This window comes from Hylobates moloch, unplaced genomic scaffold (assembly GCF_009828535.3).
Source record: "Hylobates moloch isolate HMO894 unplaced genomic scaffold, HMol_V3 SCAFFOLD_1, whole genome shotgun sequence".
NCBI classification, from domain to species: Eukaryota; Metazoa; Chordata; class Mammalia; order Primates; family Hylobatidae; genus Hylobates; species Hylobates moloch.
This window is the reverse complement of record NW_026652276.1, coordinates 170157491-170171347: the sequence shown is the minus strand read 5'-3', so window position 1 is coordinate 170171347 and position 13857 is coordinate 170157491. Positions and strand designations below refer to the sequence as shown.

General features: G+C 42.3%; 1 protein-coding gene across 2 annotated transcripts in view; it reads left to right on the top strand.

Annotated features, from left to right (window-relative positions):
* The first annotated feature begins 7446 nt into the window (after window positions 1–7446).
* The window catches only part of CFAP69 (cilia and flagella associated protein 69), a 72226-nt gene continuing 65815 nt past the window's right edge, over window positions 7447–13857 (top strand). For both annotated transcript variants that reach the window (XM_058424937.1, XM_032761129.2), the window contains exon 1: window positions 7447–7817. In XM_058424937.1, the coding sequence (XP_058280920.1) occupies window positions 7698–7817 (120 nt within the window). In that variant the 5' untranslated portion in view covers window positions 7447–7697. The remainder of the gene's footprint in view (window positions 7818–13857) is intronic.

The window sequence follows — 13857 nt, the reverse complement described above, 5'->3', positions numbered from 1 at the left end:
AATACAGGACTCTCAGTTAAATTTGAATTGCAGACAAACAATAAATTACTTTTTGTTATAAGCATGGGCTTTTAAAAATGTTTCTAAATCTGGCAATCCTACTTAAGGAGTGAAATTTGATCAAGGAGATACAGCACAAAATGAAGCTAGTAGATAAATTCTCCCTTCCTTTCCCCCAGATAGGCTGTTCTAAAGTGCAATAATTCATAAGACCTTCATGAAAATATCCTCAAAGACTGAGCAATTAACTGCACTTGTTGCAAAGCTATGACCAGCTCACTAACACCTGTGTTTGTGTTCCCTTCTCCTACTGCCTCACTTCCATGTTTTTCCTCACTTCTGTTTCTCAGAGATAGTATTCCCCATAGAGTGGCAGCAGGTGAATGTTGGTGTTGTTTATTTATGGCAGGCTTGGGGAACCTAGACTAGTACAGTACTTTTGGTAGTGGATTCTTCTAACGGGAAGTGAAACAAGAGACAAATGATGACTTTGAGAAAGTCAGGCACAGGACCCTGCAGACTCAAAATCCAGATTTGTTGAGACCCCTGAGAGTAGAAAAACCCCTCAGGGGCAGATTCACATTGATCAAATATACAGTGATACACTGTTAAATCAGAGTAGTAACTCAGCACTACTGTGTGAAATATCAGTGTCCTGTAGGCAAGAATACCATTTGTGCCTTAATTAAACATACTTTATTCTCGAATCTGCTGTTTACAAGAATTGAAGTTATAATTCAAAAGATACTGGGATCTGTTATGGGCTGAACTGTGTTTCCTCAAAATTGATACATTGAAATCCTAACTCCCACACTACCTCAGAATGTATTTGGAGATAGGATCTTTGAAGAGGTAAAGTGTGGTCGTACAGTTGGGCCCTAATCCAATATGACTGGTGTCCTCATAGAGGAGATTAGGAATCAGGCATGCACAGAGGGAAGACCACGTGAAGTAAAAGGGAAAAGACTGCACGCCAAGGAGAGATGCCTCAAGAGGAAACCAATCCTGCCAACACCTTAGCCTTCAACTTCTGGCCTCCAGAACTGTAACAAAATAAATTTCTGTTGTTAAAGCCACCCAGTCTGTGGTATTTGTTACAGCAGTCCTCAAAAGTTAATACAGGGTTCACAGAATCAGAACAAGTCAATTTAGATATAGAACTCAAATAATTAATGTCATTGGAACAAACTTGTCTGATTAATCTTGCTCCACAACAAAGACAGTTCCATCCTGGGGTTATTGCACTATAACCACCCACCATTTAAACACAATAAATAGTTGTTCTAAAATCTCAGGAACATTTTTTTTATATAATTATTCCCATATCATGGAACTTCAGCTTTGATTGGGTAAAAGTAGCGCTTTATAAATTCTTCTTTTCATTTTTTTTACTTTCAATTTGTTTACTTTTCCACTAAACATGAGTAGTTCCTGCAGCTTCCTACTTAAAAATCACTTGCAGTTAGGGTTATTGTTAGTATACTTTTCATTAGAATGGTTGACTTCAGGGGTGACTATTCTTTTACTTTCATTTTCTGTTACAAGTACTTATTCTTCCCAAATGTACAATAATGATTCTGTTGGAAAGAGGTAATTACTTTTGTTTTGTTTTTAGGCTTTGTTTCTGTGCTGTCAACCTGAAAAAGTTTTTTAAAACAGTGAAGTATAGGCTGGGAGCGGTGGCTCACGCCTGTGATCCTAGCACTTTGGGAGGCCAAAGTGGGCAGATCCTTTGAACCCAGGAATTCAAGACCAACCTGGGTAACATGGTGAAACCCCATCTCTACAAAAAATAATAAAAATTAGCCAGACACGGTGGCATGCACTTGTAGTTCCAGCTGCTCGGGAGGCTAAGGTGGGAGGTGGGAGGTGGAGGATCACCTGAGCCCAGGGAGGTCAGGGCTGCAGTGAGCAGAGATCATGCCACTGCACCCCAGCCTGGGTGACAGAGTGAGACCCTGTCTCAAAAAAAAAAAAAAATAAGTATAATAAATTCTGGTTTTGTATGTATTTCTTCTCTTACAGAATTTCCTTAAAGCTAACCTACTAAAAACTATGACTAGACTTCATATGTGCTATAAACATTCTTTTTTTTTTTTGAGACGGAGTCTCGCTCTGTCGCCCAGGCTGGAGTGCAGTGGCGCAATCTCGGCTCACTGCAAGCTCCGCCTCCCGGGTTCACGCCATTCTCCTGCCTCAGCCTCTCCGAGTAGCTGGGACTACAGGCACCCGCCACCACGCCCGGCTAATTTTTTTTTTGTATTTTTAGTAGAGACGGGGTTTCACCGTGGTCTCGATCTCCTGACCTCGTGATCCGCCCGCCTCGGCCTCCCAAAGTGCTGGGATTACAAGCGTGAGCCACCGCGCCCGGCCAAAAAAAAATAAAATAAAATAAATTACTCTAATTCAGAATGGAATAACATTTGCTTGCACATTTAGAACATCTGACGTTAGAGACTACGAAATTCATATGTAGTCTAAAATACTTATTAGACATATTCTTAATTCAAGAATATATAATTATTCATATGATTAGAAATAATTATAATTTTACTAAACATTGCTAATTAGGCAGAGTACAAACAAGAAAAAGAAGGAAAATAGAACCACAATTTGTAGTATATTTATTTTAAAACATATTTAGCTTTCTTTGTTACTTTTAAAAGTAAAACTTGTAAGTCAATATATTATTAAAACTACTAGTTAATCTTTAAGTCTACAGGTGCTACTAAGAAATTGCAATTTGTAACTTAACAGAGCTATTAAATTCTGCAGAATTGTTACCACATTCAAGCATTTCTATTCTGTAGGTATAACTCATTTCTCATGTTTCTCTGCTATTTATCTTTTTTGCTGAAATAATTTACTCCTTCAGTATTCATTTCACCCTTTCACCCTTCTGTGTTTTTGTGTCATAACAGAAGAAGCAATAAATAATGATTAAAATTAAGTCAACATACCAAATATAAAGTTAAAGCTTTTATGAAGCTTAATCTTTGTGCACTTACCAAGAAGAAGAGTAAACCCACTATTATTTGGGAACGAAGGACTTGGAAAATCCACAAATGGAATAATTAGTGAAAGCCAGTTTTATGGAGGCTGTTAAAACTACTCCAAAGCAATAATAATGACAACACACACAAACATACACACACACACACACACACACACACACACGAGCAGTGCTTCTCAAATTTTGATGTGTGTACTGATCACCTGAGGATCTTGTTAAAATGGAGATTCTGAGTCAGTAGGTCCACCATGCGGCAAGAGAGTCTCCATTCCTAACAGAGTCCCTAGTAATGCCAGTGCAAGTAGCCCAAGGACCCCATTTTGAGTAGCAAGGACCTGGAGTATTTACCTTACTTTGGATAGCTTACAAAATGGTTTAATTTGGCTTCAAATCAAAGTAAAAAGTAATTTATAATCCTTGAAATCTTTTAATGAACATTTTTTGAGTAACTAGTATGATATGGATCAGGAAGTCCCAAAGTATGTTTTCCAGACCAATAGCATCAACATTGTTTGGGAACTGGTTAAAAACACATATCCTTGGGCCTCACCCAGACTTACTGAAGCAGAGACTCTGCAGGTAGGGCTTGAGATTCTGTTTTAACTATTTCTCCAGACGATTCTGATACACATTAGGTTTTGAAAACTACTGCTCTAGACCGTATGCTGAGGGTCTGGAGTGCATATCAAAGTGATTCTCAAGAATCTCAGTACATAGGAAGGGGTCCAATTGCTGAACCAGTTGATACCATTAAGTATGTGATGAGTACAAAAACAGAATGACAGACAAGGTTGCACCCAACACAGCAAAGGATGTAAAGGTTTCCTAGAAAATGTCATGTGAACTGAATTTCATAGGGATTAGCCATCTGAAGATGGTGACATGTACAACATAATGCAAATGTTATGCGGGAGGAAACCTGCTGACACCTTTTGAAAACTGCAGTAATTCACCCAAGATGGCTGGCTGTGGAGTGTTTGAAGACTCCTCTATCCTTGTCCTTCTCACCTGTCCATGAGTAAAACAAATACCGTTAGAACTAGAAAAAAAAACTACAAAGCTGAGTCTATTAACTTGCCAAGCAAGAGAAATTACTCCATGAAGAATTTCACTGAGGAGGGAAAGTCAGGGGTTTTTAAATGTTAGAAGTGGGGAACTCATGGGGCTTATGCTAATGAAGCGTTGGAAACTGGCACTCTGGATATAGGGCAGAATGAATATATAGGTCTCTACACCGTTGGTTAAATAAAATAAATATCCCATTGTTCACTAGTCAGGAAAGTCTCTTCAGTTAGGTCCAGTGAGGAAGGTGCCTGTCTAAGCTCACTGAGGCTTAAAGACCCTTATCAGCTTCAGCCTTTGGTGTTAAAATACAAGAGTCAGTTGATGTCTCCTAGGCAAGCTCTACTTTAAGTGGAAATTTTCCTTTCCCCTCCCTCTTCTTCATCTTTCCTGATCCTGAGATGCTAGGATGACCACACAAAGGATATGCAAATAATCCAATTGTCAGCTCTCTGCCACCATCTTGGTTTGGGGTGCCATTCCACAGGATTCCATTGTGTTCATCCAAGTAGTTTCAGTCTCCTTTTGATATGGTTTACTTGGACTGTGTAACAGCAATTAAGGTCATATGAATAAAACACTTAACATGCTTTGCACTTTCCCTAGGCGGAAGCAACCTTAGACCTACTAAACTGCCCTCTAGATGTAAGATCTAAGAGTGGTTTTAAAGCTATCTATCAGTAGCTAGGCAGCAGAGTCGTGCAGCAGAAGCGTGCTGGGCCCATAAAGATACCAATGAGGCTGGGCGCGGTGGCTCACGCCTGTAGTCCCAGCACTTTGGGAGGCCGAGGCGGGCGGATCACAAGGTCAGGAGATCGAGACCATCCTGGCTAACATGGTGAAACCCCGTCTCTACTAAAAATACAAAAAATTAGCCGGGCGTGGTGGCGGGCGCCTGTAGTCCCAGCTACTCGGGAGGCTGAGGCAGAAGAATGGCGTGAACCCGGGAGGCAGAGCTTGCAGTGAGCCGAGATCTCGCCACTACACTCCAGCCTGGGCGACAAAGCAAGACTCCGTCTCAAACAAACAAACAAAAAAAAGATACCAATGAGTAGCTGTAGAGACGAAAGAAAAACAAAAAGAATGTGGAAGCCTAGGCAAGGGGAGTTGTAAAAAGAGGAGAGGGGTCAACAGTGTAAAATACTACAGACTAGTACAACAGGATGAGAACTGAAAAGTGTTAATAGACTTTGACCCCAAGTGTTGGTGATCTCACAGTTTCAGAGGGCTGAGGATGAGAAAAGTGGAAGAATGACTAGAAGTGTGGAAACAGGTGCTAGAAGTGCTCACTACTCTCAACCAAACTTGGTCTCTTCGGCTAGGATTTACAATCAAGTGCTGCCAGTCCCAATCTAGTGTTCCCATTTTTCTTTTAGGGCCAGAAATATTCAAAGTCTGAGGTAGAAGGAACCTTCAAAATCACTTATCAACCTCATTCTAGAAATGAGGAGAGAAGCTCTGAGAAGTGGAGTAATATTTATTTTCATTGAGTTTATATGTAATTTTAAATTCATAAATTCTATGGAAAATACAAAAATGCACGTTTAAATCTTGAATAATTTTTGAAAGTTTAAAAAAACAGATTAAAAGACAGAGTTTTTTTAAATTTTCAGTTATGGTGTTTGAGTTATTAAATTATACTGATGATCATTATGAGAAGCTTTCCATTATAGTCTTGACCCTTCCTGTATTATTGTTCAGGCTACAATGGATAGGCAACAACATGTCAACTGAAAAATCATGAGATCTATAAATTTAGAAAGGAGATTTTATTTCTTATATTGAGTTACAACCTGCAGGCTGGCCATTCTGCAGGCTGGGAAGCCCAGGCTCCCACAGAGACAGTCAATAGGCACTTTGAAGGAGGTGGGGTTGGAGCCGAAGCTTTATGCTGAATGAGTTGGCTAAACAGACATATTCAACAGATTGTAAGAGGAGCTGTGAATCTTCACTAAGAGGGGTGCTGAATAAACATGCATGTGACATGCATCCCGTGCTCACTGTGGAGTGGAAACTTAACATTTAAATGCATTACAGTCCCTATACATCAAAAGGAGAAGCAGAGACATGAATGTACTAGTGCTCGGTCTCTGTAAACCTGCCAGAACCAGTCCATCGTGTGTGGTCTTTTATCAGGGGAAAGTTACTGAATCAGTCTCTTGTCCAATCAAACCTGCAGTTATGACTTGTGGAACAGAAGGGTCTTGTTAGTCAACATCTGGCCATGGATGAGCTGCAATTATTTCAATATTGCTTATGCCGAGGGCAATTCTTATTTAACAGCTAGAGAAAAATAAAAACATTGCAGCAGTTAAAACATAGGTTATTCTTTAAGTGTGGGTGTGAGTGACTTAACTCTTGCCTGGCATGGCCTTAGGTCTCGCTTATAATTTGTTATTGCCACAGAGTCCATTCTGTTAGCCTTCTGATCACTATTTTAACATTAATGCTCGTCAGTTGTTGAGTCTAAGCCCTCAGAGGGGGGGGAGCCGAGCTTGGTGGCATGTGCACCTGTACTCCCAGCTATTCTCGAGGCTGAAGCGGGAGGATCGTTTGACCCAGGGGTTGGAAGTTGCAGAGCTACGATCCTGCCACTGCACTCCAGCCTGGGGGACACAGTGAGACCCTGTCTCAAAAGACCAGGGGTGAGGGGGACGTGAAAAGGGAGGAGGTAGGGGGGTATAGCGAGGCGTGTCCGTCCTTCCGTCCCGTCAGGGCCAGGAATTCAGCTTTTAAGGTTTATCGGGGGTCCCCTTGGCCAAAAGGGGGTCCGTTCAGTCGGTTGTGGGGCTTAGGATTTAATTTTTAGTTCTCAAACAGTAATAAAGATAATGATAATCTTGACCATGCGTGATGCCGTGCCAAGCACCACTTAACAAACACCGTCATTTCATTCAATCCTCACAACAGTCCTATTTTACAGATGAGAAAAGTGAGACTTCAAGGGATAACTCGCTCTAGATTCAATAATCTGACTCAAAAGCCTTTTAACATTTTGTACAATACCTTTTATGTTTGTTTATTTAACTGTCCAGTTGGGCCAGTAAAGTACAGATAAAAGCTGGGGAATGTCAGCGAGACTGGTCATTTCCCTGGGGTGAGAGAAACGCTTTCAACACTATCCGTCCATCGTATCACGCCTAAGGTATCCCATAGACATCCCTCACCCTTCCACCCACTCATGCCTGTTTGAAGCAAGACTATGAAGACCGAAACACATTGGGCGCCTAAGGCACCACTCGCCGCTACCTACCGAGGTGCCTCCCGCAGGCTCCTTACCGCAAGCCTGTAAACTCGCCGGGCGCGGAGTGCAATTAGGCTTTGGGGTAGTTTGGCTCTCCGGCTTTCCGTAGCCTCTGGCCCCGCCCCCTAGCAACGTGCTGGCTTGTGTTAACAACCGGCCGGGGATCAGACGCCTGGGTCAGCTGGGGGGCGGCAGCGGCGCTACGCGGACTGTATGGCGGTGGCCTAGGCCCCTGGCGGAATTTTGGGACCTTTCGCGACTCTAGCGACTCTCAGGCTGCCTTCCCTTCTCGGTGGCGGGGCCTCTTTGGGCCCAGCGGCTGCGGGCGCACCGTAGGACAGGAAGATCCCCCCACTCTCCACCCCGCTGCCACCAGCCATGTGGACAGAGGAAGCCAGGGCGACCGCCGAGGCCCAGGAATCCGGCATCAGGAACAAGTCTAGCAGTTCCAGTCAAATCCCAGTGGTTGGGGTGGTGACGGAGGACGATGAGGCGCAGGTATGAGCAGGTGTCTGTGCTTTCAGAGGTGGAGGGGGTGGGGGTGAGGTCTCGAAACGGGGTCCAGACCTGGGGGTGGCAAGGGCGGAACTGGGGACAGGAGTGAAGATGGAGGAAGCCGCGGAATGGAGATTCCAAGCGCAGAGCTAATCTGATTCCCCACCCCCTGAGAACTGCACCGGTTGCGAGGGGCTGGCTGTTGTCAACCATCCTGTGCGGGGACCAGCGCTGTGTGGTCCTCCTGGAGGGTCCCAGCAAACTGAGTAGGCGGGGCTTTGCTGCGCTTCTTCGAAAAGTGGTCATAGAGCTACTGGGAGGAAAGGAATCATTCTTAGCAAAATCTGATTTGATGACCTGATCAGTTTGCACTGAACTTTTTAATACGTAGATCCCTGTTACTGAGTGATGTTCTTGATATAGATGTAAATTTTCCCATGCTTAAATTTGCTGCGACTAAAGCCTGCACACAGAGGGGAGGAAAACGCTGTTAAAATTAGAAATTAAGCATTTTTAAAATATGAAATTGGAAGCTGGTTGTTACAGGTTGGGTCGGAGAGAACCGGGAGAGAATAGAGTTGATTTGTTTTATTATGCTTGTACTGTATTTGGTTTTGGGTTTGCTTTTGTTATGAATACAAAATTCACTCTTGCAAGTTGATCTGTTGAGAAATTCCACTTGAGGCCCTTGGATCTCCATTCGAGGCGGAGGTGTTTAGAAACCCCAAGTTGTTTGTTTCCTACTAGGATTCCATTGCTCCCCCAGAGAGGTTTGATCGTGCCTTAAAAGCCGCGAATTCCTGGAGGAACCCTGTCCTGCCTCACACTAATGGTGTGGGGCCACTGTGGGAATTCCTGTTGAGGCTTCTCAAATCTCAGGCTGCGTCAGGAACCCTGTCTCTTGCGTTCACATCCTGGAGCCTTGGAGAGTTCCTTGGGAGTGGTCAGTTGACTGGGGACCTCTTCTACCATGGGAATAGAGTTGAGCTCTCTGAGGTCTGACATTTACGCAGTAACCTGCGGAGCAACAGCACTTTGCATGAGGAGAAATAGGTGTTAAGGGAATTTGCCTAATCGATTTTGTGTACCTTTTCCCATCTGGGCGGGGAGAATTTTGAGGAATAATAGCTCTCCACTCCCTGGGCTGCAAGAAAGATCAACAGTACAGCCATACTCCCAGGCAAAGGGCAAAACTGAAAAGTATGTGAATTTGATAACTGATGGCTCTCAGTCTTCCTTTACTTGCTCCAAGAAAAATTGGGCAACGTTATACAAGGCAAGCAAGCGTGGCTTTTTCTTTTTTAAGGAAAAATACTTTTTAAAAGCCATTGCCAAAATAGTCCAAAACATACCAAATAAAACAAGTATACCTGTGTATATGTGTGTGCACTTTCTCCCCATTTTAATTTTCTTTCTTTTCTTTCATTACTACTGCTCTTTCCAGGGCCTAGGATTCTCTTCCAAGAAGAAAGCAATCAATTTGCATTAATTCATGTTTCTGACTTGTTAATAACTAATTCTAGGAGTAGTAACATTTTCGAAGTACTGAGGAAAAAGGTAGTTTCTTCCCAAAGAAATAGAATAGGAACTTTTTATAGCTGGGAGAAATCTTAGTGATCCTCAGCCTTCTTGTTTTTTGCCTGTGGTTGTTTTTACAAATGAAAACCCTAAGTTCATGAGAAGTTAATTGAGTTACTCAGTTTCTTTACTCATAGAATGGGGGTCTAGAGACCCTGGAACGAAAAAATGATAACCTTTTAGGCCTCTGCCTTAGGCCAGTTTAGGAAAGATCCTGGGAACTGTTTCCAGTTCTTTCAAACCACTGCACATTTGCAAACTTCTCTTCTGCCTGTGGTGTGCTTCTGAGAAGCAGAAGCTTCTATCCTAGTGGCTAAAGGTGAGAGTATCACATCTACTTCAGTTCATTGTCAGCTTCATCACTTACCAGCTATGTGACCAAAGGAAAGTATCTTAACCTTTCTATCAAATGGAGATAGCGATAGTACTCATATCCATTGTAAAGATTAAATGAAATAATATATATAGGCCGGGCACGGTGGCTCACGCCTGTAATCCCAGCACTTTGGGAGGCTGGGGAGGGCGGATCACGAGTTCAGGAGATCAAGACCATCCTGGCCAACATGGTGAAACTCCGTCTCTACTAAAAATACAAAAATTAGGTGGGCGTGGTGGCGCACGCCTGTAGTCCAGCTACTCGGGAGGCTGAGGCTGGAGAATCAATTGAACATGGGAGGCAGAGGTTGAAGTGAGCCAAGATTGTGCCACTGCACTCCAGCCTGGCAACAGAGTGAGACTCCGTCTCAAGAAACAAAACAAAACAAAACAAAAAGAAATAATATATAAGCAAACTTATACAATGATATAGAGAACTTATACAGAGACCTATATATTGAAAACAAGCAGTTATCAACATCATCATTGTCATTGTCATCATCCTTTATCCAGGGAACTAGAGCTCATAAAGTTATTTGGGCCTTAAAGCTAAGGGATTCTCTAGAATACTGATTGTTCCCACTGGCTTCCAGGATGTGAGAGTGAGACTGGATGCCCCTGAAATCTTACTTGCTTTAATGCAGATTTCGGTCTGCTCACTTTATCCCTTCAGAGATGTTTCTAAGTTGCAGCTGGATTTCCTAATATAGAAATGCTACTTTGGCTACCTGGGCTTTTGATAGCTGTTTTATATCATTTTCTTTATTACAGACCTAAATTGAACCTTTCAGTTACCCTAACCTTAGTTTTTAGTAATTAAAGAAATAGGCTTGAATATTGCTGCCTAAGGCAGCAGGTAAAATGTACGGGTTATTTTGCTGATTTTTCTGTGTGTATGCTTTACTTCTGCATTAAGTGGTTTTTTTTTCCTGCATCTTTCACAAAAATAACTTTTGTAAAAAGCAATAGCTCCTATAAATTCTATCTAAGCTACTACAAGTGGTATTCAGAGAGTATTAGATTTTTCTAACTTTAATAACTTCGAAATGTTCTTTGGTAGAATTATGGAAAATGTAAATATAGATTATGAGTAAAGTTATTAGTAAATAGGGAAAATAATAGTTTAGGAATCTGGGATTTTGAATTGTTATTTTTGTTCCATGTTATGAACTTGTCATAGACATATTCTATGTAAGCATTATATCTTCAAATTTTCTCTCTATAAAAATTTTGATAATCCCTACTGTAGTGATTCCAGCGTCTTCTTTTTTAAAGTGATTTATCATACTTTTCCAGTTTTGAAACAATAAAATAGTACCAGAATTTTGGTGGCCGTTTTCTTTTTTTTTTTTTTTTGAGACGGAGTCTTGCTCTGTCACCCAGGCTGGAGTGCAGTGGCACAATCTCGGCTCTCTGCAAGCTCCGCCTCCCGGGTTCACGCCATTCTCCTGCCTCAGCCTCCTGAGTTGCTGGGACTACAGGCACCCGCCACCATGCCCGACTAATTTTTTGTATTTTTAGTAGAGGTGGGGTTTCACCATGTTAGTCAGGATGGTGTCGATCTCCTGACCTTGTGATCCGCCCGCCTCGGCCTCCCAAAGTGCTGGAATTACAGGCGTGAGCCACCGTGCCTGGCTTGGCCATTTTCTAATTGTGAGGAACTTAGGACACGTTGCTTGCCCTTTCTGTGTCTGTTTCCTCATCTGTAAAAGATATTTTTAGAAATGCCTACATCATCGAATTATTGTGAGAATTAAAGTATTTGTAAGGCATTTAGCACAGTGCCCAGCACATACATTCCAAGTGCCCCATAAATGGTAACTTTCTGCTATTATTAATGACTCTAGTCATAACAGCTTTATTAAATTATTATAATTGTTATTTTTTTTTTTTTTTGAGTCGGAGTCTCGCTCTGTCACCCAGGCTGGAGTGCAGTGGTGCAATCTCGGCTCACTGCAAGCCCTGCCTTCCGGGTTCACGCTATTCTCCTGCCTCAGCCTCTCCGAGTAGCTGGGACTACAGGCGCCGGCCACCACGCCCGGCTAATTTTTTGTATTTTTAGTAGAGATGGGGTTTCACCGTGTTAGCCAGGATGGTCTCGATCTCCTGACCTCATGATCCGCCCGCCTCGGCCTCCCAAAGTGCTGGGATTACAAGCATGAGCCACTGCGCCCAGCCTATTAAATTATTAAATAAATTCAGATGATATTTACAGGGTTAAATGGTTTGGTTTTGTGTCCCCACCCAAATCTCATCTCGAATTGTAATCCCCAGGTGTTGAGGGAGGGACCTGGTGGGAGGTGATTGGATCATGGGGGTGATTTCCCCAATGCTGTTCTCGTGATAGTGAGTTCTCATGAGATCTGATGGTTTTATAAGGGGCTCTTCCTCTTTGCTGTCTCTCTCTGTCTTTCCTGCCACCTGTAAAGAAGGTCTTTGCTTCCCCTTTGCCTTCCGCCATGATTGTTTTTCCTGAGGCCTCCCTAGCCAGGTGGAACTGTGAGTCAATTAAACCTCTTTCCGTGATAAATTACCCAGTCTTGGGTGTGTCTTTATAGCAGTGTGAAAACAGACTAATACACTGGGTATCAAAACCTACCAAATAGGAAGATAGTTCTCAGATTGTTTTTCTAGTATTAATCCCAGTGTTTATGTGGCTCTGGCTTCCCACAGGAAGGTAGAGGTAATGTAGTTTAAAGAGTGCTTTGTCTCCTGGAGAGTGATGGGATTGGCAGTGAAATTCACCTTAATCATATGTTGAAATCACAAGATATCTAATTGGTTACCCTTTATGTATTTTCTATTTAATGTTGTTCCCCTCATTCTAAAGAATCCCAACCCCCTTTAGAGCAGTGCTTCTCAAGCTTTAATGTGCATATGGAGCACATGGGGATCTTATTAAAATGTGGATTCTGATTCTGTAGGTCTTAGATGAACCCCAGTACTCCGCTTTTCTAACAGGTTTCCAGGTGATTCTTGTGCTGCTAGTTGGAGGACCTCATTTCCCACTTTGAATAACAATTAATATAGTGATTAGTTGACTGGCGTAGGTATCATGCCTGAACTTCCTTGCTCAAATTTGCTTTCCCTCTGAGAACCCGTGAGAACTTACACAGTCTTTTAGTTGATGTCATATCCTGTCACTGTCTGTAATACTTCCATGAACTGTGTGCTTAAAATTGTCTAGCCTTGTTTATAGGGATTTTGCAAGAAATAACCTCTGTAGTTGGCTGCATGTGTCTATAGTGCCAGCTATTTGAGAGGCTGAAGCAGGAGGATCGCTTCAGCCTAGGAATTCGAAGCCAGCCTGGGCAACATAGGGAGACCCCCACTCTTTAAAGAGAGAAGAGAGAGAGAGAGAGAGAGAGAGAGAGTCAGAGAGTCGTTGGTTGTCCATTGAGGAGTCAGACAGAGAACTAAGGAACAAAGAACCAGAGTTTCTACATTAGACATACCCGCTGGCCCATTTATTATTAATAGCTATGTGGCTTTAACAAGTTAGGTCCCAGGGCCTCAGTTTCATTAAGAGGGATAATAGTGCTACCTTTACTTGGTAGATTTGAAGACTAATTGAGATAAAAAATGCCAGACACATGAAAGGACCACTATAAGTGTTAGTCTCTTTCCCTGTAACTATCAAATGAGCAGGTTTCTCCCCTCTGAAATGTCCCTGGGTAAAGTGGGAAATAAGTTCATCCTATAATTTGAGTGAAGTAAGTCTAATTTTCTTCAAAGCAATTTATTAAACTTTTGATCTTAAAAGGTTTTGTGAATGCTTTTACAATTTCTCCATAAACATCTTAAGATGATAGTATTTTGATATTTACATATGTATGTTCTGTTTTGTTTCTACTCTCTGCTTATGTGATCTCATTTACCCAAAATCTTCAATTGTCACGTTAAGCCTATGATTCAGAAACCTCTGCCCCAAATTTTTCTCATCTCCAACCCCCAACACAAACCTCTTCCTCCAGCATTCCCTGTCTCAGGAAATGGTGAAATCATTTGTGTAATTCCTCAAGCCAGGGAATTATCTTCAGCTTTTTCCTTCTTTCTCCTACTGTGTCCAGTAACTCATTAGGTCTTGCTG